The following is a 22,551-nucleotide window of genomic DNA, read 5'->3' on the forward strand; positions in this document are numbered from 1 at the left end:
CCCGTGCACTGTGCCATACAGTTCTAACAACCTGGAGAGAGGCTTGAGCTCTGTCGCTTGTGGCAAAATACTTTACTTGGTGTGCACGTCCCTGGCTGCGGTCGGATACTTCAGTTTAGCAGGGAAGCTGGAACAGAGAGGCCAGTCTCCTATACTCTTTGGCCTTGTGCTGGGTAGGGAAAAGGGTGTGTTCGTACCCTGAATTGAAATCATCAGAGGTAAAAGTCTAGTCAAGACAAGGCCGTTTGTAATTTGCAGGGGAGTTAACAGACGGAGGTGCAGAGCCTTCTCCATTCTCTCTATCTGACCCCTTGTGTGAAAACTAGGGGTGTGAATGGTTAACCGTTACCTGGGAGCAGCCCTCTCTGCCTGTTGCCTGCTGCTAGGAGAGGGCTGCTGATGCCTCGCCCACATGGGCTGGGAGTTGGCAGCCTTGTGGGGTGGAAGTGGTGAGGGCGGAGGGGCTGCCAGCTCATCCCTCTCCCCCTCCAGCACTTCCGCCCAGCCTGAGCCTACCTCCTCCTAGCCTGTGGGCCTGCACGGGCTAGAAGTTGGCAGCCCTCCCCTCCACTGCGTGAGGCTGCTGAATCCCAACCCAGGTGCAGGTGGGTGGGGGACCGCTCAGTCTAGGAAAGCTACACTGTGCTTTGTCTTCACCAAAGACATGTACGCCTTCACTCAGGGAAACCTTTTTCCCTAACCAAGACGCCCTTTGGGTGCTTCAATATGGTCCTGAATAACCCCAGGGACTTGGCTTGTGCAGTCTTTATTTAAAAAACCTTGAGCAATTTAAAGCCATTTTCCTAATGGCCATCTAAGCTAGCCAGAGGGCTCTGCATTTTAGCCTCTTTAGAAAGGAAGCTGGTGCTCAGGGAGGAATTCTCTTCTTTGTCCTTTACAGCCGGTCCACCATAGAAAGGGAAAATTTGAGAAGAATAGTAGAGATCACAGAAAAGCAGCTACTCTCCTTGCTGCCAGCAAAGTGCCTGGTTTGCCTTGGAGGCCGAGGTAGTTGAAGAGGGAACCTGGGCAAGGCTGTGTCTAGACGGCTGTAGTGAAACCTAGACGTGCTACTGAAATAGCACACTCTCCAGAGCAAGTCTTAGCAGACGGGCACTAAATCCAATCTAAAGGGATTTGCGTCGGCCTTCAAAAAAGAACTGAGTGTTTGGGTCGTCTTGTTCCCAGACAGTGATCAAGTATTCATGGAAAAGCCCCTGCAAGCCTAAGAGATGAATGAAATGCGCCCCATCCCCGTGGGGAAGGTAACTGGGCCAGGAGGGGCGGCAGTTGAAAAGGACAGTCTTCTGTCGTCATACCTCTTGTTTTCAAGAAAAGCGGTTGCATTTGACAAACACACCAGCCTATGGTACAAGCCAGATGCCTTGTATAAAGCAAAGGCCGTAATAAAGCCCAGTCTGCCAATATACCCGATAGATTAGGTTTCCTGAAGTTCAGTGCCTTCTACAGACGTGCTTCAGCAGTGTCTGTCTAGGGCACTGGGCGTGGGTTAACGGGTTGATTTCCTGACGGTACCATGTGAGTGGTTTTTGAGTGAGAGTACTTAACTCTCCAGGTAGTGCCCCGGAAGCGCACTCTTGTTAATGTCCTCAGAGTCCTCGTCCAAAGCCCAGTTTGTGCGCCGTGTCTCTCTCCTACCCTGCGCGCCGAGTGCCGGTCACGCTATTTCAGGCCAGAGCCTTGCTCGTGGCATCCCATGGATGTGGCTGTCTGCCGCTCAGTGGGACTTTGTACCTGCTGTTTGTCATTAGCAGGGGGAGGACGGACTGGCTTCCTTTTGCCCCTGCCTGGTGCTTGACGAGACGGAAGAGGGGCATTTAGAGCCGCAGGTCTCCAACTGGGTCATGAACCCAAAGTGGACTGTGCAGCAAGGCTGCCTTGGACTTGCTGGGGCCCAGGGCCAAAGAAGCAGCCTCAAGGCTTCAGCCCTGCGTGACGAGGCTCAGGTAACAGGGCTCCTGCTGGAACAGATGCCCTTGGGCCTGGCAGAGCGGTTTGGGTTCCCAGAAGGAGATCGGGGGGCAGTGATTTGAGATCCTGCATTAGAGCACTGCTAGGACAGGAACAGGCATTTCCAAAAGTGCACAGATCTGCTTGCGCTCTGTTATGTGGCACTCACAGGAAGCAACCTGCACCCTCTCCAGCTCCTCCGGTACTGCTCCGTTAGAAAGCCTGTGCGTGCGTTCTACTCTAGGAACCCTCCTGCAAAAAGCTGTGGGCCATCAGCCCAAGGGAATCTCTCTCCTTGCCGTGTCCAATGAAGCCACTTGTCAGGTGGCTATCTGGACTTCTGTTCCTACAGTGTCTAGCCACGAATCAAGGAGAGAGCATTAAGCAAAGACTGTATGCCAGTGCCAGGGAGGCACAGGGTGCAGCAACACCCGCGTAAGAGAGAATATCGTGTGCTCCCCTGCCCCTCTCCCTTCCCTTCCCTTCCCTTCCCCCGTGTACTCCTTGTGAGAGTAAGGCGTTGTCAGGGAGTGCCTCCGCGGTGACAATCCCAGGCCGCCGGAGGACCGATTTAAATGCCACTGACCTTGTTTTCCTTCTCTCGGTGACCAGATTAATCAGGCCATTGCTCCCTAGATGTAAAATCTCCTTGCTCCAAAGGCAGTGGCATGGTGCTAGAGGATTAGTGTTAGTTGCTTGAGCATTTTACAGGTCTGGGGGAGCTCCTGAGGGGAGAAGCTAGAAGCCTCTCCCTGGTCACTGATGTGACTCTGCTTTGAGTGCTGCAGGGCAGAGGGGAAACCTAACCACTGAGGGAAGAAATTGCTCTTTCAGGAACCAGTCAAATATGCTGACTTGAAATCTCCCGTGCTCATGTTTCGAAGATGTTCATGTCTTTGCAATTTTCTACTCCATCTCCCTTCACACACCTCTTCTGGAGACTGGCTGCCTCACGTGCGTGTGTGCTTGTGCACATACGCACACCGCACTTTGGTCTGACTTTGAGTTGTTTTCCTCTGGGGGTGTGTCCCATCAAATGTCATCAGATGGGTTTATGCTAATGCAGTTGCCAGTAGAATTTAGCCTGAATGAGGTACAGCTTCACCACGTTCCTGCCATATGAAGTGTGCACAGGAACCCACTGCCTTGTGTAGCACACGGTCTCTCCCCAGGAATGTGAGACCTACAGACTGTATTTTCGGGTCTCAGAACAAGGGTATTTCTGTAGCCCAGGACACTTCTGGACTTGTGAATGTTTCTCTTTGCAAACTTAACTTTTGAAGTAGTGGGCATGTTAAGGGATGGAGGTATGTGGGATTTACTTGATATAATTGTGCACCCGTGTTCAGTCTAGTTTTCCGGGTTGCAGAGATGCTTCCTGCACTTCATTTGTCCAATACAGTTGTCTCAGGCGCATTGTGCTCTTGTTCTTTCAGCCCTCCTCACCCTTTAGAGAGAGAAACCAGTAAGCGTCTGGAAATGAAATGTGACTCTGAATACTCGTTAAGACCTTCAGAGCACTTCTGGTCCTAGCTGCAGACACAGAAGTACCCGGGCACGTCATGTCCGATCAGGGAGGAACAGAATCCCACTGCTCTTTTGGGGAGCCCTGCAGGGTGGGACCTAGCAGTATCACACAGGGCATTTTGTTTTCCAGTGTGTAGGCAAAAAATATAACCTGACGAGGACTGTTAGGGTTGTAGGAGAAGGTCAAGCCAACCTTTCCTTAGTTGGGCATTCTGGATATAGATGCATTCGTAACATTTGGGTATCAGTATTTGATAGCCGCCCAGGCAGTGCTACATACTTCACACAAGACTTAGTGGTCTCTGCATGTGTTTCTAATCTAAAAATGTCAAGGGGGACTGTTACTCGCTCAAATTTCCTTATCCCTCCACACTTCAGGGACACTCACCCTTACCCAATTCCTAGGGCTCAGGGTGTAACTTCCTGCGAGTCTGCAGGATCTTTTACCACAATAATATTCCTAGTCTCTGTTTATTGACAATTCCCAAGCAAGCAGAATACACATGCCAAGCACACAGTGCCATGCTCACCAATCCTGATACAGGCAGGCAGACTTCCCCTGTTGGCCAGGCAAGGGCAGTCTCTCCGGATCCTGGCTGCTGCACATCACGGTCATGCAGAGGGGTCCTGGCAGCTCTGGTCTTAGGCTGGGTCCTGGAGGTGAGTTCTTCTTCCAGATCCTCTCCCTTCTTCTTGGTGTTTCTTTCTTCCTCTCCTCTTTCCTGCTGGTCTCCGCCTTGGGTCCCAGGTGATATAGTGAAACTTGAGTCTGCTTAGCTAAACCATAACCAATTATTTTAGTCTAACTTTACTAACCAATCATAACATACTGTAACGGAATTACCTAACCAATCGTACCCCACCACCTTAGCTGAGTTCCACCTAGCAAAATGAATTATCCAGCAGACAAACGGTTACAAACCAGGCAGCGATCACACAGACAAACAGGAGGGAAGTGAGGACAATAATCGTAGCGTGAGGATTCCACACCCTCAACTATTGACAAGCAGTTTCTTCCCAGATGAAATGTTAAGTAAGTGTTCTCTGTCCATCTTGAGATCTGTTTCTTTACCTGGTGACCATGAGGGCATTAGGACAGGATCTCCTTCTCACAGCCTAGTGACACTATTTTGCCATGTGAGTGTGATTTCAAGCTTTACGACTAGTGCAGGGGTGGGCAATAATTTTTTGCCGGGAGCCACTTAAAAAAATTTCGGAAGTGGCCCTGGGCCGCACTGGAAGGGGTGGGGCCTTGAGCGGAAGGGGCGGGTCCGGGATACTTCCGGGTTCCCCACCCCCAGACCATGATTGGTCTGTGGGGTGGGGGAGTGCCTTTGCCCACCTCCTTCCCCCTAGGTGCCCATGCCCCTGGCTGGGAGGAGACTTCCCACGCTCCCTGCCCCCAGGCCAATCAGAGCCTTGGGGGAGTATGTGAAGTCTTCTCCCGCCCTGCCAGGAGCACGCGACACTTCCATGTGCTCCTCACCGGGTGGGGCCAGGGCGTAGGAAACGTCGTGCGCTCCCCCACCCCCAGACCCTGATTGGCCTGAGGGTGGGGGCGTACGTGAAGCCTCCTCCAGCCGTCAGGAGCTCCTGGTGCTTCCAAGTGCTGCGTGCTCCTGGCAGGGTCTCCACGGGCCGGATCTACTCCCTTGGCAGGCCAAATCCGGTCCGTGGAGGCCCGTTTGTCCACCCCTGATCTAATGGCTGCTGCTCTTCATTCTGGCTGCAGAGAAAGGCTTTAGGCCTTCCAATATGGCTGCAGAAAAACCATGTTATTGCAAGACAAGGGTTGCAGCAGTAAGGCTACATGGTTATGGGGCATCTTAGTGGTTCTGGGTTGTGTGAGCATGTGTGTTAGGTGAGTCAATAACTGGACGCTAAGCTTGCTAGCATTCTGTGTACAGCACCGCTGTCAGGAACAATTACTCCATCCCCATAAGGAGATTCTTGAATGCCTTCCCATAGTTACCTTTGGGTTATAAAGGCCTTGATTGAGCTCCTGGGCCAGATGTCAGAGTGAACAACCATTTTCTGTGTTCTGTTTTGTAAATGCAACTCACAATTAGCATCTTAAGTTCCTCTTTGGGAAGGAGGGTGTGTTCTCTTGCTCTTTCTTCGTTGACAATAGATTCCTGGTTAGGATTCAGGGGCAGAGTGTGGGTAGTGAAGAGGAAAATCACATTGAAATCCCCAGCTGTGGTCTGATTGTTTTACCTCAGGGCTTCTATAAAGGTGGAGGGATGTAGAAGGTCAGCTTATTTGGTTGAAAATTGTGTTATCCACAGATTCTACAGTCAATGGACTATGTAGCAGAGAGTCCTCTAATTGCATTATGTATGCCTGTTAATTGGGTAGAGAGGTGCTTTCCAGAGAGAGACATTTTACAGTAGATTAAAATGGAAACTAGACTTCAGTCATCTGCTTACAAATTGCTATACAAACCAGCCTCTAATAAGCTTCATGCTTTTATTTACTTGTATAGAATATATTCTCATTAATGGAATCTGGAATAACTGCAGAGAAATGTGAGACTGGGGAGGTTTTAGAAGATGACTGAGATGTTTAACTAGTAATGTGGCAGTTGGATCTTGACTAACATTAGAGAAAAATGTGTGAAAATTCTTATGATAGCGTGGGTTTTTTAGGTCTTAATGGCAGACTAAGTGACCCGTTGAGCCAATGCCAAGAAGTTCATTCACTGCACCGTCTTGTTGATTTCATTTCTGGTGTTCTTTCCACAGTGCTGACATCCATAGACTAATGGCTGGCCCATATTACTCCCTATCCATGAAGAGATGGGAAGGGCGGAGTGACATCCAGCCCCCCAAATTCTTGTCAAAGATGGCCTCTGACTTTTCACCCCGTCAGTCCATCAGCCTGTCTCTGCTGTTCTTCAGTGCCTTGTTCTTCGCAGAGAAGAGCAGACTGTGGTACCTGGATCCTAAAAGGGATCTTCTTTGTTGTTTGACCTAGGCTGTTCCAGGTGGTTCAGCTCTCATGGGGAGCAGGTTCTAATATTAGGGGATTGTCAGTACATACCTGTCACTCACTTGCTATGGATTAGTGAAGATTTCCAGGACCCAAAAATGCCAGTAGTACAGTCCCTTGGGTCTAACATGGCTTCGGACGACATGCTGATTTTTGTTGGATTCCTGAAGTTCTGTCCATAATCTCTTTTCCAGCCTTGCTCCTGAGAGGACGTCTGCTCCGGCACTGTACATGAGAGCAAAACTACTGCTATTTTCTTGGCTCCTCAAGCTCACCTGGCTTGGGTTTGGAGAGGGCCCATTAATTGCCTAGCGTGGGGATCCACGCAGGTAGTACGTGGTGAGCAAGCGGTTACTCACTTCATAGACTGTTTCAGGATGATTGGCTGTGTGGATTCACGCTGCTTCCCTACAGTGGACTCTTCAGTGCGTGGAAGGGAACTGAGTTGCAGGTGGTCTGTCGTTTTCAGTATCGTATGTTGGTGGACGAGGGTCCGCGGGCAGGTGACATGCAGCACTACCTAGCCCTGCTCTCTAGACAGTTTCCATTGAGCGTGGGAGCATGCGTTTTGCAATGTGTACTGTGTGGATCCATGCAAGCAATTATTAACTACTTGCTACAAGTAACTGGGTTGAGTCAAAATGCGTATCTGATCGAATTCTGTTTGCATTGAAGCTTTATAAACCACTCATTTGAGCTTATTCATTTACATTGGATTGTAAGGTCATACAAAATGGCCTGACTATAGATTTAGAAATGTACATCTGTCTGCCCATCGGGGAGTAAGCAGGCGTACTTGACCAAAACAAAGTGAGTTAGGATCACTACATGTGGCAGGCAGCTTCCTCTTGCCCTCGCTGAAAGCAAGCTTAGGGGTTGATGGTGCTGAGACGATGGGATGTGCCTGGAATTTGATGTTTCTCATAAAACAGAAAGGGAGGGGTCATTCTACCGCAGGATGGCCACAGTTGGGCAGCAAGGGCCAGACATGGGGGCAGGGACACTGGTAACCCCATTGGGTCACCCCAATCTGTCAGACCAGCTGAGATTTTCCCAGCTGTTAGAACCTTTAGGTTCCCAGTGTTCCATTGTTCATTTGTGAGGTAAACATCAATCGGGTAGTCTCCCCCCTCCACTTTTCTGAAGTGTTAGCCATTATCTACAGCTACTCTTGTGAAAGTGGTGGCAGTTGGGCGAGTGGTGATATGGAAATATTGCGCCGTGTGTGTGAAATTGAGTGAGGAAACATGTAAGTAGTTATTGGAATCCTGTAGCATTAAAGTCGTGGGAGATGATTTATAGATGTGGCCAGTTTAGTGTTCAAACTTCCCTTTTGCTTTCTCAGCTTTTCCTCTTCCCCTCCGTGTTCTGGAAGATGCATATAACTGATGGATAATGTGGACAAGGAGCTTTATTTCCTAATCGCGCTCAATTCCTGAGAGGCTGTGGGAACTAACCGCATTATTAGGGTTGCCAGGTGTCCAGTTTCACCCGGACAGTTAGTTAATTGCACCTTTCGTCTGGCTTAAAAAAAAAAACCAGAAAATACTGGACATGTAAAATGTCCGGTATTTTCTGCTTTCCTCGGATGAAAGGCCGGAGGGGACATTTTTCACCTGCCGCGTTGGCGAGGGCGGGGGAAGCGAGGAACCCAGGAATTTAAAGGCACAGCGACCTTTTTGTGAAGGTATCTAGCAACCCTACTCGTTATATATGTATGTGTACCTTCATACTTTCTTATGCACCAGCAGGAGTAACTGAGCTTTACCCTCTCCAGCACCATTTTGAGAGAACTTGCTGAATTTTAATTTTTTATGCGTAACAGTTTGCTGTAGTGTCTCTAAGAATTTCTACTCCAGTTGGAAACGTGTCGGTCTTAAGAGCTATGGCGAGGAGGTGAATGCTGCTCCAGCCGCTGCGCCTTGGATTTTCCTTTTACCTGATTTGTAGCACACACTACTGGTTAGTTTGTTTTATAATTAATTGTACTATGGTGTGTACATATTTCCAGTTAGTTTCAGTAATGTGAACTGGATCATTGGTATCATCTTTGCCTATTTAACTCGTGTGGGCTGCTTACTGTGGCTGAGACCGGTTTGAAATGTGTGTATTAAAGTTGAAATAGAAGTCCTGTTAGCAATCAAAGGCTTTAGGGCATCACTAATGTTCTGGTACAACGGTTTAAATACTTCCCCTAGTGAAAACTACGAATAGTCCGGGAGCACCCATCTGCAGAGTCTGCTACTGTTTCTTAGTGGCTACCCACCGCTTATCTTTCTGTGGCCACTAAAAAGGGAACACAGATCTGTAGTCTGTTAATGTGGGTGATGCTGAGGTTTGGTTACAGATACTTATTATGGACTTGTAAATTGTGTAAATAGTTTGTGTTTTTTAAAAAGAAACTAGAAGTCCTATAGCTTGTATATTTGCAACTATAGTGGCTGCTGCTCACTAGTTTTTGATAAGCCTATAGGGTTTAATGATAAAACTGTTTATGTATCCATGCCAGATTTTGTAATATCTTGTATTCGGTGCATGTTTTTACAGCTGTGAATACGCAGAATGTAATTGAAGGTTTGTAATACCTACTTATGCAGGGTGGAGTTAAGGTTGTGTGTTAAAAGGGAAAACTTTGACATGTATTTAATTTTGAGTTCTCAGATTTTCAGCCTTAGAGTTTGTGAACGTGGTGTGGGGGGTGTGGTGGTGTTTTTTTGTTTGTTTTTTTGGGGGGGGGTTTCACTCATACTTGAATCCTCAGTCTGCTGTTGACCCGGGATGAATGGTAGTTAGTTGGCAGAGGCGGGGGGCAAGGCAGAGAGAGGAAGAAATCAGTCATCTCTTCCCGATGTCATGAAGCCCCCTCCTGAAGTAGTGAACTTAGCCCCAACAAGTGCCGGGATAGGACTTGACCCCTGGAGGACCCTCCCAATCCTATGATTCTATAAGTCTCCTCTGCTAAACAAAGTGGAATCTACTGCAATGCAAATCCTCCCCTCTCTCAACCTGCTGAATGTGCCTGGAGTTACTGTGATGTTGAGCACTGGCCTGCTAAACCCAGGGTTGTGAGTTCAACCCTCGAGGGGCCATTTTGGGATCTGGGGCACATCTGTCAGCGATGGTCCTTGGTCCTGCCGTGAGGGCAGGGGACTGGACTCGGTGACCTCTCGAGGTCCCTTCCAGCTCTGAGATAGGTATAGCTCCAGATAGACTGGAATCTGTAAATGCAGGCGTCATACCCTATGCCTGGACAATTACTACTATAGTTCCTGTTTTAAGAAAGGAAGGAATGATCCAGGAAACTACAGGCCTGTTAGTTTGACTCAGTTGTAGGCAAGATCATTGAATAAGGTTACCAGGTGGCTTAAAAAAAACTCCATGATCTCAGATGGGGGCGGGAGACCGGCTGGGAGGAGGTGGGGGAGGGCCGGCCAGCTGACGGGAAGCAGGGCTGGCGAGGAGAGTCGGGGGCAGCAGGGTTGGCTGGGGGAAATTGGGGGCGGGGAGACTGGCTGGCGGGGAGCGGGACTGACCGGGGTGCAAGCAGATCCCGGGGTGCCGCCCATCCTGCGCACGATCCCAGCGAAGCACGAGCGAGTCCGGCCATGGGGATTCCATCCCGCCCCAGCCATGCCCCCCACCCTTGCGTAGTTGCGTATTGCCTGTCTGGTAGACACGCTCACACTGCATGAAAGTGTCTACCAGACACGCAATACGCAACTAGGTACTGATACTCCTAATAATAATAAAACTTACCTAATTAGAAAATACTGGACATTTTATATGTCCGGTATTTTCTGAATTTGTTTCCTGGACAGAACCCTCAAATAGCGGACTGTCCGGTTCAAAACCGGACACCTGGCAACCCTATCATTGCATAGTTTTTGAAAGAGAAAGTAGTTAAGGACATGGAGATGCACAGGAATTGGGATAAAATGCTAAAGGTAGGCAGTGCCAGACCACCTGATCTCCTTTGAGAATATTGTGCGGAGGGGGGAGGCCAAAGGAAGTGCCTGGATTTCAATGAGCCATTTGATCTAGTTCGACGTGGAAAATGTAGTTCAACTGGAGGAGATGGAGAGTCATATGAGAACTGAGAGGTGGAGAAGGAATTGGTTAAAGGGGTGAACTGGGTTGGTCCGAAAGGTGAACTGTCAGTCTGGAGGAATGCTATTACAGGTTGAGCCTCTCTGGTCTGGCATGACTAAATAGTGCAGTGTGCACTTCAGGGGCTAACAAGAATTTTTGCTATAAGCTGGGGACTTGTCAGGTGGGAGTGACAGAGCAGAAAGACCCGCATGTATTTGTTGATCATAGGGTGACTGTGAGCAGTCAGAGACAAGGATCCTGTGGCACCTTCTGGACTAACAGATGTATTGGAGCATGTATTGTTAGTCTCTAAGGTGCCACAGGACTCCCTGTTGCTTTTGCAGATCCAGACTAACACAGCAACCCCTCTGATACGTGAGCAGTCAGTGTGATGCATCGGTGACCAAGGCGAAGGCAGTCCTAGGATGCGTCAGGACAGGTATTTCCAGTAAAGACAGAAAAGCGTTTCTACAAGGCATGAGTGAGCGATGAATTCTAACCAGGAGCAGTGCAGAGAAGGGCTACCAGGAGGATCTGAGAAGTGGAGAACTTGTCTTGTGAAAGGCGGCTCGGAGAGATTGGCTTGTTTAGCCTGACCAAAAGAAAGGGGAGGGAGTATGACTGCACTCTCTGAATATATCAGAGGGCTAAGTACCACGGAAGGAGAGGAGTTAAGCGCCAGTGGGGACAAAGAACAGTGGCTAACAACTGGCCATCGGGAAGCGTAGGCTTGAAATGAGATGAAGGTTTCTAACCATCAGAGAAGTGAAGTTCTGGGACAGCCTCCCAAGGGAAGAGTGGGGGCAGCTAACCTCACTGGCTTCAAGATTGACCTTGCTAAGCTTATGGAGGAGATGGTTCGAGGGGCCACGTGCCACGGTAGGCAGTCTTATCAGTGAATGCCAGCACCAAAAATCCCCAGTGGCTGGAGACGAGGCGCTAGCTGGGGAGGGCGCGCTGGGTTACGACAGAATTCTGTCCCATGTACCTACCTGCGGTCTTGCCCACCAGCTCAGGGTCTAACTGATGGCCATATTTGGGGTCAGGGAGGAATTTCCCACCAGGTTAGAATGACTGAGTCCCTTTGTTTTTGGCCTTCCTCTGTAGCATGGGGCACAGTCAGTTGTGTGTTTAAACTGGAGTAAATAATGGTATCTCTGCAATGTGAACCCTTTACTCCGTGATTTGAGGGTTTCAGTAACTCAGCCGGAGAGTAGCCGTTTATTTCTGAGGTGGGTAAGATTCTGTGGCCTGCAGGTCGTCAGACTAGTGCAAAACGTCAGACTAGACCAGCGGCTCGCAGTCTTTTCAAGCATGCAAGCCCCTTTTCAAGCTATTAAAATCTCAGACACACTCACACCCCCTTGCTGGGGGAGAAATAAAAGAAATGGAAGAAAAGATAAAAAAATTAAGGATCAGGCCCACCCTGGTGGGCCCGATCCTTATTTTTAAACTTTCCATGGGACACAGGTTGGGAACGACTGGACTAGATCGGGGTGGCCAACCCGAGGCTCGCGAACCGTGTGCAAAGAAAAAAATTGCAGCTCCTGAAGGAACCGGCACAGAACCTGGAACCGCTCAGGTCAGCCGCTCTCACAGCTGGGCTGCTGTGAGCTGCATGTGTGCTTGTGGCTCGCACCGTTCTGCTCACAGCCCCCGTGCACTGCGTCATATCCTGCACGTGCAGGCCAGGTCGCACACAGCATCCCAGCCTTCACGTGCTAGCAGCTGGCCGCTGAGCACTGGCAGCGGTGTTGGCAGCAGCTCCAGGACCCGGGCATATGGTTGCGGGGGGAGATGCCTGGCTCTGGAGAAGGGGAGGGAGATCGAGTGGGGAGCGGTGTGATGCGCATGGCGTCCCGGAAGCGGTGCAGCAGCTCTGGCTCCGGGACCCAAGCATAAAGTTGTGGGGGAGGGGGATTGGGTTACAGCAGGGAGGGGAGGTGTCTGGCTCTGGGGAAGGGGAGGGGGGGCATTGGGTTGCTCATGGCATCCCGGTCAGCTCATGCTCAAAGCCGGCCGCTCAGCGCACGTGCCCCAGCGCCTGGAGGGAGACATGCTGCTGTAGTGGCAGTGGCTCTGAGACCTGAGAATTAAGTTGGGAGGGGTGGGGGGGCGTGCCTGGCTTTGGGGAAGGGGAGGAGAGGGGGATTTGGTGGGGGGGTGCCTGGCTTTGGGGAAGGGGAGGAGAGGGCGATTTGGTTGGGGGGGTGCCTGGCTTTGGGGAAGGGGAGGGGGACTGGGTTGGAGCAGGCTGCTCTTCCCCTCCCCTAAACAGCTGGCACGTTCCTGAAATGCTGGGTCTGTCGCACCGCCGGGGATTTCCCCCTGCTGCCTGCCGGGGGAGGAGGGAGGCAATAGGAATCCTGGGACTGCATGCCAGCTCCAACTTCTCAGGAAGCACATGGCCGTCGTGGGGAGCAAAGGGAGAGCGTGCATTTCCTGAGAAGTTAGAGCTGGCCTGCAGTCCTGGGACTCCTCCACACACCCTGCACAGGCAGGCAGCCGGGGTGAAGGAAGTCCCTGGCGGAGCGACAGACTGGGCATTTCAGGAAGCGCACCAGCTGTTTAGGGGAGGGGAAGAGCAGCCCGTGCGCTTCCTAAGACCTGGGATCCCCAAGTACTGGCCCTAGCTGTCTCTGTCCCTTCCTCCGGCCAAGCCCCTCCCTCCCCCCACGAGTACCGTGCCCTAGCACCCTGCTCCAGCACCCTGTCCGTTGCCCCCACCAGCACAATTGGGGCCACATTAGTGAGGCTGGGGGGGGGGGGGTTGGAGGGTTGTGGGTGTGTGTGTTTTTTTTTTTTTTTTTTTTTTTTTTTTTGCATCTCACTTGTGTGGCCCCAGCTGACTTTTCTGTGGGTCAGTGGCCTTTGACTCAAAACAGGTTCCCCACCCCCTCCTAAATAAAGACAATGCTGAAACATTTTGTGTTTGACATAATAGTTTATTTAAAAATGAAAGCTGGCCAACAAGACCCAAACTGGGGCCAAGCCCCCGTCTGGTCACTGCCTCATAACATTTCTGCTCCCCCCAGACTCCAAACCAGAGCCTGTCGTACACTGGAACCCCTTGTCCTGAGCCGCTCACATCCCCAAACTCCTGCCCCCCCCCCCCCCAAAAAAAGGCAGGGCTGCGAAGACTTGGGGAAAAGTTGACCCGGGGGGTTGGTTGGTTGGTTCTTTGGTTTAGTAGGCTATAGTGCCAAGAGCTACTCTAGTTGGACAAGAAATCCACTAATGCTTAATGGCTAGACAGCAGGCCAGTGACACAGGATGGCAGCCCTGACGGACCTCTGGCCCAACCCCACCTCTGACTGACTACTGCCTCCCACAGAGGCCACGAGGCCCGGGAGATCACCCTGCCCTCGCACAAATGCGCTAGAGCTCGGTGGTTACGGAAAATGCAGGAGGCAGTTTGGCACCCGCGGGAGGCCCCCGGTGGGGTAAGGAACCCTGTTTCTAGGAGACTCTCCGGGAGAGCCTGAGCAACAAACTCCTGTGGGGAGCAGAGAGGCTCACCTTGAGTCCTCGCAGACAGAGTGCGGGGCCGTAGCCTGGGGACTGGTCCCCGCAGGAGAAGAGCCTGGCCGAGAGGAGTACTTGCTTAGGTGACTTCACTTTGAAGAAATAAAATTGACACCCTGGAAAAAAAGGGGGCTAGAGTCCTGTAGCTGGCGAGTGTCCTTCGGCGTGTGGCTGGGGAGAGCTGGCCGGCTTACAGGCAGTTCAAGAATATTGATGTAATTGCTAAACGCAAAGTAGGGGCGCACACCCGTTAAGTGCATGTGGTCCTTTCCCATTCCTCCCTCTTCCCGCTCTTTTGTTGTCTTAAAATTACAAGATCTTTGAGCCGGTCTCTGTCCTGATCTCTGAACGCACGGTGAGTAGGGGCAGAGCACAGGGCTGTGAGAGGAGATCAGTGCTGTGTTTCCAGCTCTGCCACGGGCCGGCTGTGGGACCTTACGCAGGTCCCAGTCTCCTTCCATGCCTCAGTTTCCTAACCTCCTTTATTCAGTGCCTGGGGATCTACTGATGGACAGCGCTCTAGGAGCTGGGTCATATGCATCGATGACAGCTCTTCACCTGACATGGCTTACACTTATAGAGCTTACAGAAGAAACAGATGTTGGTGAGAGAGAGGGAAGAAGAGGGTGCCTGGATACACAGGCAGATTCAGGCACAGTAATAAGGGCAAACAATAAGTCTCCAATACAGATAACAAGAGAAGTGGGTCATTGCTCATAGACGGCGCAAACAGGAGATGGGATGAGACAGTCAGGGGGATGATGGGATGGAGGCAAGGACGAGGAGCTGGAAGGAACTCGAGAGAGAAGGCAAGTAAAGGGATTCGTAGGTGGGGAGAAGGCTTGATGACTGGGAGATGCCCGAAGCATTGCTTTCTCAATGCACAGGTGGCAAGCAAGCCTCCTTGGGTAAATTCACCCAGTTTTGAGGATGGGATTTCTCAACCTTTGAGTGTCATTAATTTTGGTTTCTTGTGTTAAATGTTAGACTGGATTATGATCTCTTCAGTTACTGGCTTTAGATTGGCTGCTGGTATTGTGATTTGCTGGCTGCTGAACTGGATATCGTGCATGTTGCTTTGTATTGGGGTCTTCATGCAATATCATTTCAAGTGTTTAGTCTTTGAAGCAAAACATACTCAGCTTTGGTTTCCTTCTGTGTCTTTACAGATTATGTCTACTTTGAAAATTCTTCAAGTAACCCTTACTTAATACGAAGAATAGAAGAACTCAATAAGGTAATGCAGAGCTCATGTTTTCCCCAAACAGTTGGCTGACATGTTGTTTGAACTGAAAAGAACTTCATCTGCTCTACTTGCCTTGGTATCAGTTTGAAATCATTTGCAGCATCTTTAAGGTGCTTGCAGCTACAGAATATTCTGACACCTGATCATTGCCTGGAGTATCTGGAGGCTGTCACTCATTCAAGAGGTGCTTGTCACATGCTGCCTGCCAAAGTCAGAGAACACCAGCTGAAAGTTATCCGAGTGGTGACCTTGCATTCATGCTTTGGCCGGTCAGGCAAGGTTTATTCTGCAGTCCTTAAACTCTTGTTGCTGTGATTGATCCAAAGACAAAATATTAATTGGCCTGGAGAAAGGATGAAGGAGCTTTATGGCTTGAGTACACCCTAGGGGCCTCTCTGATGAGGAAGTCGACGACCAGATCCTCAAGTCAACCTCCTGAGATCTGTCTTCTCATGGTCTCTGGGGCTGATCTATTGCTTTAATGATCTTAGTCCTCAGAATATCTTCTTGCTTGGAGATGAAAAAGCAGCGTGACACAAACTGCCATTCCAGTCGAATAGATGGAGGTTCTAAGAGGGCCAGGGCAAAGGAATCTTAAACCCTTTGGTACAGAGGATGATATGAAGCCTTCAGCTGCTCTCCCTATTACAGTCTCCTATTGGAGCTAATTCCTAAGGAAATGCTATGGCTGTGGGAAGACTTGTCCTTTTTTAAAGCTGCTTTGTTGTTGGAACCTTCATCAAAAGCGTAAAGTTGCCATCTGGAGAAGCGGATGTGAAGTCCAGGTCATGTTTGTAATCGCTCTCAATTGGTACAAGGTCTCCTGCGGAGGAAGCCTGTCTTTCCTTCATCAAAGGCAGGCTTGTTTGTCTGAAGTCTTTTGTCTAGAATGGTCAAGAAACTACATTTCTGGGAGATGTCTATAGCAAGTAGTAATCCAGAAGAGATGCATTGTCTCCACGCCTAGGAACGCTTCTAATCCTGAGGAGTGAGTGAGTCAGGATACTTGATCTTAATGGCCCCAGACATCAAGTGTGGTATTTGGATCTACTGGCAGTTTCCTGGGGAACTTTTCTCCTTTCTCTCAGTCTTACAGAGATGGTCAAATTCTCAACCCAGATCTAGACATCAGGCCTCTTGTGGTTTGGATTATGGGTCCTCCTGTTTTCAGAGTCTTCAAGCCCTGCCCCAGAAAACTGTGCCTGCGATTAGAAACATTTGTACACGTGTTGCCTGATGTTTCTCATTCAAGATCATTTGCTAAAATTGATTATCTTGATTGTTGTCCCTCCACCATTAAGGTTTTGATAGCTACCTTGTATTGGCCTTTGATTTCCTTGTTTTCCTTGGATTTTTCTGGGTGGGCTTTTCCATCTGTTCCCCAAGCTTCCAGTCTACTAAACCTTAAGATTTAAATCTAGTTCTTGGAGAACTCCTCAGTGCTGTGAGATGGCATGACTTACATTTTGTGTTAATCGCTCAGGCATTGTGGGGAGAAGGCTACAAGAGAATTGAGATCTGTGCTGTGTTCATGCAAAAAGATAAAATTCTGCAAACAAGACTGCATGTGATGAGCAGAAATAGTTTTAAAATGATCTGTTTTAAGAGAGACAAACAAATTTAAAAAACCTCTCCCTTTTTCATCTGGCTGTCATTGACAAGAATCTGGCTGCCTGTTGCATTTTTATTATTACTCTTTTTGGAACTTCCCTTGATCTCCTTACTGGTTGTTTGAGCCAATCTTACACGTATGGTACCTTTTGGTTGATTCTTTCTAACCCTTCAAACTGTGAAGGTTAGAGGAGGGGGAACCTTTTGGACTTGGAAATATATCTGCCAACTTGAATTTTTTTTATTGTACTATCTTTTTAGGCATTAACTTCTTGATTACTTTGGCTAACCTTTTTTAGGGAAGCTTTTGGCTTGCACTAGATTGGAAAGTTGTAGACGTGGTAAATTTTATTTTCTCAGGCAGCGTGCAATCCCCAGTATGAGGCTGGCCAGCTCTCCTGCTGAAACAGCTGCCCTGACACCTGTGGGGGACAATTCTGCAGGAGAGGCAGAATTACAGAGACAGGATAGGATTCTGATCTCCTTACTCCTACTAAATTGTCCCTGATACCATTTGGGTCACTTTTGGCGTACATGGGACAACTGAGGAACACAGTGGTATGCTACATGTGAACTGAGGTCAGAAGCTGGTTCTGTGTAGGTATTCTCTTCATTACTGCATGAGGTCATCCAGCCCATTTGGCCAAATCCTTGGTTAGTTTGCGAGTAAGGTAGGTTTAACTCTCCTGCCTCAGGCAATCGAGATAAATGAGTGTGAGGTCAAGAAGGTGTTTCCTGCTGGCATCCTTTGCACACCCAGTCTAATTTCTCAGAAGCCTTGTGAGGTTTTGTTTTCCCTGCCTCTGTACTCTCCAGTACAGAACATGATTGAGAAAAAGAAATAGTATTTAGAACAGTGCTCTGGTATGATAACTCCTGTTTTTCTCTATTGTAGGTCTGCAAAACACTTGCTAGTGTTGCTTTTCCTCCAGAATGCGTTCTGTCCTAGCAAGGTTCATGCATTTGGCTGGAGTGCTTACGGTTACACTTCTAACTACTGTAATGGATTTCTAGCTCAGTAGTTTGAGGCCCAGTTTTTTTTATTGACGACCAAGAATAACTTTTCTACTCACTGTTACAGACGGCCAATGGCAATGTGGAAGCTAAGGTGGTATGTTTCTACAGAAGAAGGGACATATCAAGTACGCTGATCGTACTGGCTGACAAACATGCAAGTAAGCTTGTTAATTTAAACAAATTGACTTTTAATTTTTACCTATGGATGAAGTGGCGATGCTAAAGATGCATGGATCGTGGAGCTGCTAAGTTATTTTACATGTATGGTCCCCATCCTCAGCAACCAGGTAGCATCCCCAACAATTAGTTGCATCCCTTGGTTGGGTGAGTTGACTTTTTCATTTAAGAAACAAAGGTGTGCTGAAAAGTCAGTTGCCCAATGTGTCATTTGGTTGTCACAGGTGTGCGTATATTGTACATGTGATATAAAATTTAAGTGACACCAATTATTAAGTTGCTTGGGAAAAAGAAATATACTCCTTGCTTTTAAACAAGAGAAACTGGTCACTTCACTTGCCAGTAACTCAAATCTGGAGAACATTAAAATGTGGCCTGTTGGTTTACTATCAGGAATTGTATCTTTGACACATTTAAAAAATCCGTTTAAAAATGTGAATATCTGATTTGCCTGTGGTCATGTTTAGAAACTTCTAAAAGCTAGTGATCTCGGGCTAGCCAACTAGTATGGGATGTCTTGAATTGATGGTCTCTGTAAGGAAGTTGTTCATTTTCCAGGCAGACAGAAGTCTGAAAAGAGCTAGTGCTGCTTAGTAGTTTGAACGCTAAGTAGTGTTTATTTTTTTTAAAGTTTCATGATTAAGCATTTGAAATGTGAAAGTGCCATAGATTTTTGTTCATGCAGCCTTCGCTTGGCCTTCATTGCGTGTGCCATATAATCTTAACTTTCATGATCACAAACTATTCCTCAGTGTGGTATGCCATAGTTTTTCCCTTCAACCTTCTGTATACACATGTATCTTCTTGTGGTTCTGTATGCGCTGCTGTTTAACGTTTTCATAGGAAGAATGTGTGGCCTACCAACTTACGGAGGGGGAGATTTTTACTTAAAAAGGAAATAAGATTTGCGGGGCAACAGTGGAGCTTAGTTACATGTGTAGCTTCTTCCAAGATCCTGTTACTAAGCATATTCCAAAGAGATGCTTCTTGAGTCACTTCTTTTAATAAAAATAAGAAGTTGAACTGCCACTGACATTTACTGAGAAATCGGGAGAAGCTTCACAATGGTTTTACTTAAAATGACCAAAATAAAAATCTTCCAGTATTTCTGCCGATTGTTTTATGCTGTCAGATACTTAGCATTTGAAATGTATGTAGATTTCAATGTCATCTTAGTGAGAAATTTATTTCAGTTGTGTATATGAACGATCAGATCAGTAAAAATCTAGTGTACATCTCACTATCTACACTACTGTCTAGTGTACAAATTCGAGATAGTTATGTATGTTAGAGGAACAATTTGACAGTATTTTAACATATAACTGGAAAGCATTTGATGTTTCCCTAAGATAGCGTAAGTATAGATAGGAAATGGCTAGCTAATCTGTCATTTTCAGAAATCCTCAATCAACCAAATAAAAATGTTTGCTAATAATAAAAATCCGACAAAGCAGCTCTACAATGGATGGGTGCTTTTTAGGCCAATTTACATCTTAGGACTGTGACGCAATATGTTGCCGCTATCTCTAACAGAGGCAAAATAACCTGTTAGATGACATGCCTACTGACCAAATTATTAACATACATCCCTTACAGATCCAGCTTCTTCCTCAGAACAGTGAACCTAAAAATCTGAGACTGGCATCAGGCCATTGGAAGGACCCAGTAAAAATTAGACTTGTGCATGCTCTCTGCCTTCAGAATAGCTTTTTTTCATCTTATCTGTTTGAATGTAATTAAATCTGTGTGCTGTACTCCTATACAAGTACATGTATTCACATGGTACTGTTAAGAGATTTGGACATGGCTTAGGTGATAATTGATCACAAGGCCTAGTTTCACTGATTCTTTTTCGTACCCTAGCTGTTCCATTGCTTAGGAGTGCTGAAGTTTAATAGAAACCTCCCTGCACACAGAGTCATTGAGGTACCCGTGAATGAGCCAACTTGCTTTAATAAGCTAGTAACTGAAGTGAGAAGGAATTGTTGAAACTTGAAGGATAAAGATGAGAAATCCTGCTCTTAGTACAGATATTTTTATATTAAATGAATAATTTTGATAAGAAGGAAAACTAGATCATTGCTTCACTTTCATAGCTTTTTGGAAGACTGTTGGGAAAATCCAGCTATTGAGCAGTGATATTAATGGAAACTTTAATTAAACATTAAACCTCTCTATTACTAAGAGACAATGTATGTCAACTTTAGATTTCCTTTTTTAGAGGTTTTTCTGTATTGTTTTGGTACAGGCACCATTCATTCCCCCAAATAGACTTTTTTTTTAAGTCCCCTTTTGTGGGGCTCCAATTGCTCCTTTTTAAAAATTAAAAATATGTTTGTGGCTGGCAATTAATACTTTCCAAATGTAACTTTAGAATCAAAATATTATGAAAAGACTATAAATAGCCTGCATGTTGGAATGAAATTACGCCTCATTTCCTACAATATTCAACTACAAATACTTGATCCGAGAGAATCAACATTGTCACTGCTTTCAGTTGATTGCATAATGATCCCTTTTCATAAAGTGTCCTGCTACCTCATTTTGATGCATTTGCAGTAGATGTATGTGTCTGCATCACTGATCTTCTAACTGCCTTTGTTCAGCTGATTAATGAAGCCGTGTGGCTGCGGATCCTTCTGGATTCAATTAGTCTTGTAATTTCTAAGAGTAAACCTGCTATTGACACCTTCATAATTTTAGACCTACCAATGAAAAAGAAACTAATGGACAAATAGTATACAAATGTGCAATTTAGCAGTACTTTTATCTATTACTTAAAATAAAGAGGTGGAGAGAAAAATGACTGATTAAAGTAAATGGGCCTAAAATAAATTTTTCAGTATACTCGGTCAGCTACCTGGGACTGCAGAAACTTAAAGATGCAGGTTTTTTTTTATTTTGGAGCCATTTTCCAAGGCGGGAGCTGACGTGCTTTCTGCAGTGACGTTTGTACCTAACGTATGTAACATGATTCTTATGTCTGAACTGCAGACTTTGATTTTTACCACTTGATAGGAAGCTTGTCGGGGGTTATGGTTGAACAATGACGCTTGCACCCTTTTGCACTTTTCCCACTCTTTAGATTCCATAGTCACGTTGAATTATTTAAAGGAATTGTTTTAAATGCAGCTGCCTCCAGGGTAGAACCCCATTCCTATTTAACCAGTCTATAGCAAAACTGCACAACATTTTGGGACAGGAAACAAAGAACTACTACTGTAGCCTATTGGCACTCCAAGTCAGAACACACGTCTGTTTGATGTCATTTACTCTGCTAGTCTCCTCAGCAAAGATTGTATGCTGTAACTAAAACGGTAGGAGGAAAACACTTCAAGCAATAAAGCGGCAGGTGGCATGTATGCACTGAGCGTATAGTGGAACATTTTCCAACAGTTATCAAAGACCCTCTCCCCCAACTGGCTTCGCTGCTTTGCAAATTGGCAACAGTGGTCAAGAACCAATGTTTTTCTTAGTTTGTCCTGGTTCATAAAAATAAATGAACAGTTGTTGTTAGTACCAGTTGAATAATTTGAGTAGTTATTGTCAGTTTTGCTATCTGCTTATAGCAGATACTGTTCTGATATCAGGCCTACAAGGTGACATTCTTAAGTTTCAAAGCTTCTAAAAATAAATTTCTTTAAGATGTCATTATCAAACCAATTTGTTGGGTGCCTTGGGAAGTCACTAAGTCTATGTAGTTTCTATACCAGCAGTGAGTGTGAATACAGTTTGAGTATAGACTCATGAATGAGGTCTTAGTTGACTCTGCCTGGATAATCTAGTCAAAATTCATCTGACACAGTCTAAAATGAGATTTGTGATTTCATCATTCCTAGGAAATATCGGAACGGCCTCTGGGGAGAGTCCCAGAATACTGGGTGAGTTCAGGGAGAGAGAGAGAAACACTAATCTAACGTGGAAGTGGCCATACCATATCAAATGTAGTCCATCTACTCCAGTGTCCAGTCTGGGACAGTGGCCAATGTCAGCTGCTTAAGAAGAGGTGCAAGAGCAAAAGTACTACGACCTGTCTTGCTTACAACACTCATGTTAGTGCATCCCAGAATGTTTTGTTGTTTTTGCAACAGTGTCACACTGTTGACTCATACGTAGCTTGTGGTCCCCTATCACTCCTAGGTCCCTTTCTGTCGCACTCCTTCCTACATAGTCATTTCCTATTTTGAATGTGCGCAACTGGTTGTGCCTTCCTAAGTAGAGTACTTTGCAGTTGTCCTTGTTGACTTGCATCCTGTTTGCCTCTGGCCATTTCTTCAGTCTGTCCAGATGCTTTTGAATTATAATCCTGTCCTCCAAAGCGCTTGCAAGCCCTCTCCATGTGGTACCATCCCCAGACTTTGAGCATATTCTCTATGCCATTATCTAAATCATTGATG

General features: G+C 47.1%; 1 protein-coding gene across 5 annotated transcripts in view; it reads left to right on the plus strand.

Annotated features, from left to right (window-relative positions):
* MTA1 (metastasis associated 1) overlaps positions 1 to 22,551 on the plus strand; it is an 85,500-nt gene that overhangs the window by 14,226 nt on the left and 48,723 nt on the right. For 3 of the 5 annotated variants that reach the window (XM_075937074.1, XM_075937077.1, XM_075937078.1), the window contains exons 2-3: positions 15,273 to 15,340; positions 18,042 to 18,135. The exons of 1 other annotated variant lie outside the window; for it this stretch is intronic. In XM_075937074.1, the coding sequence (XP_075793189.1) occupies positions 15,273 to 15,340; positions 18,042 to 18,135 (162 nt within the window). Of the gene's footprint in view, positions 1 to 12,048; positions 12,161 to 15,272; positions 15,341 to 18,041; positions 18,136 to 22,551 lie in introns of those variants that run through there. One more of the 5 variants, XM_075937076.1, reaches the window with a different exon arrangement.

Source organism: Pelodiscus sinensis, chromosome 9 (genome assembly GCF_049634645.1).
Source record: "Pelodiscus sinensis isolate JC-2024 chromosome 9, ASM4963464v1, whole genome shotgun sequence".
Taxonomy (NCBI): Eukaryota; Metazoa; Chordata; order Testudines; family Trionychidae; genus Pelodiscus; species Pelodiscus sinensis.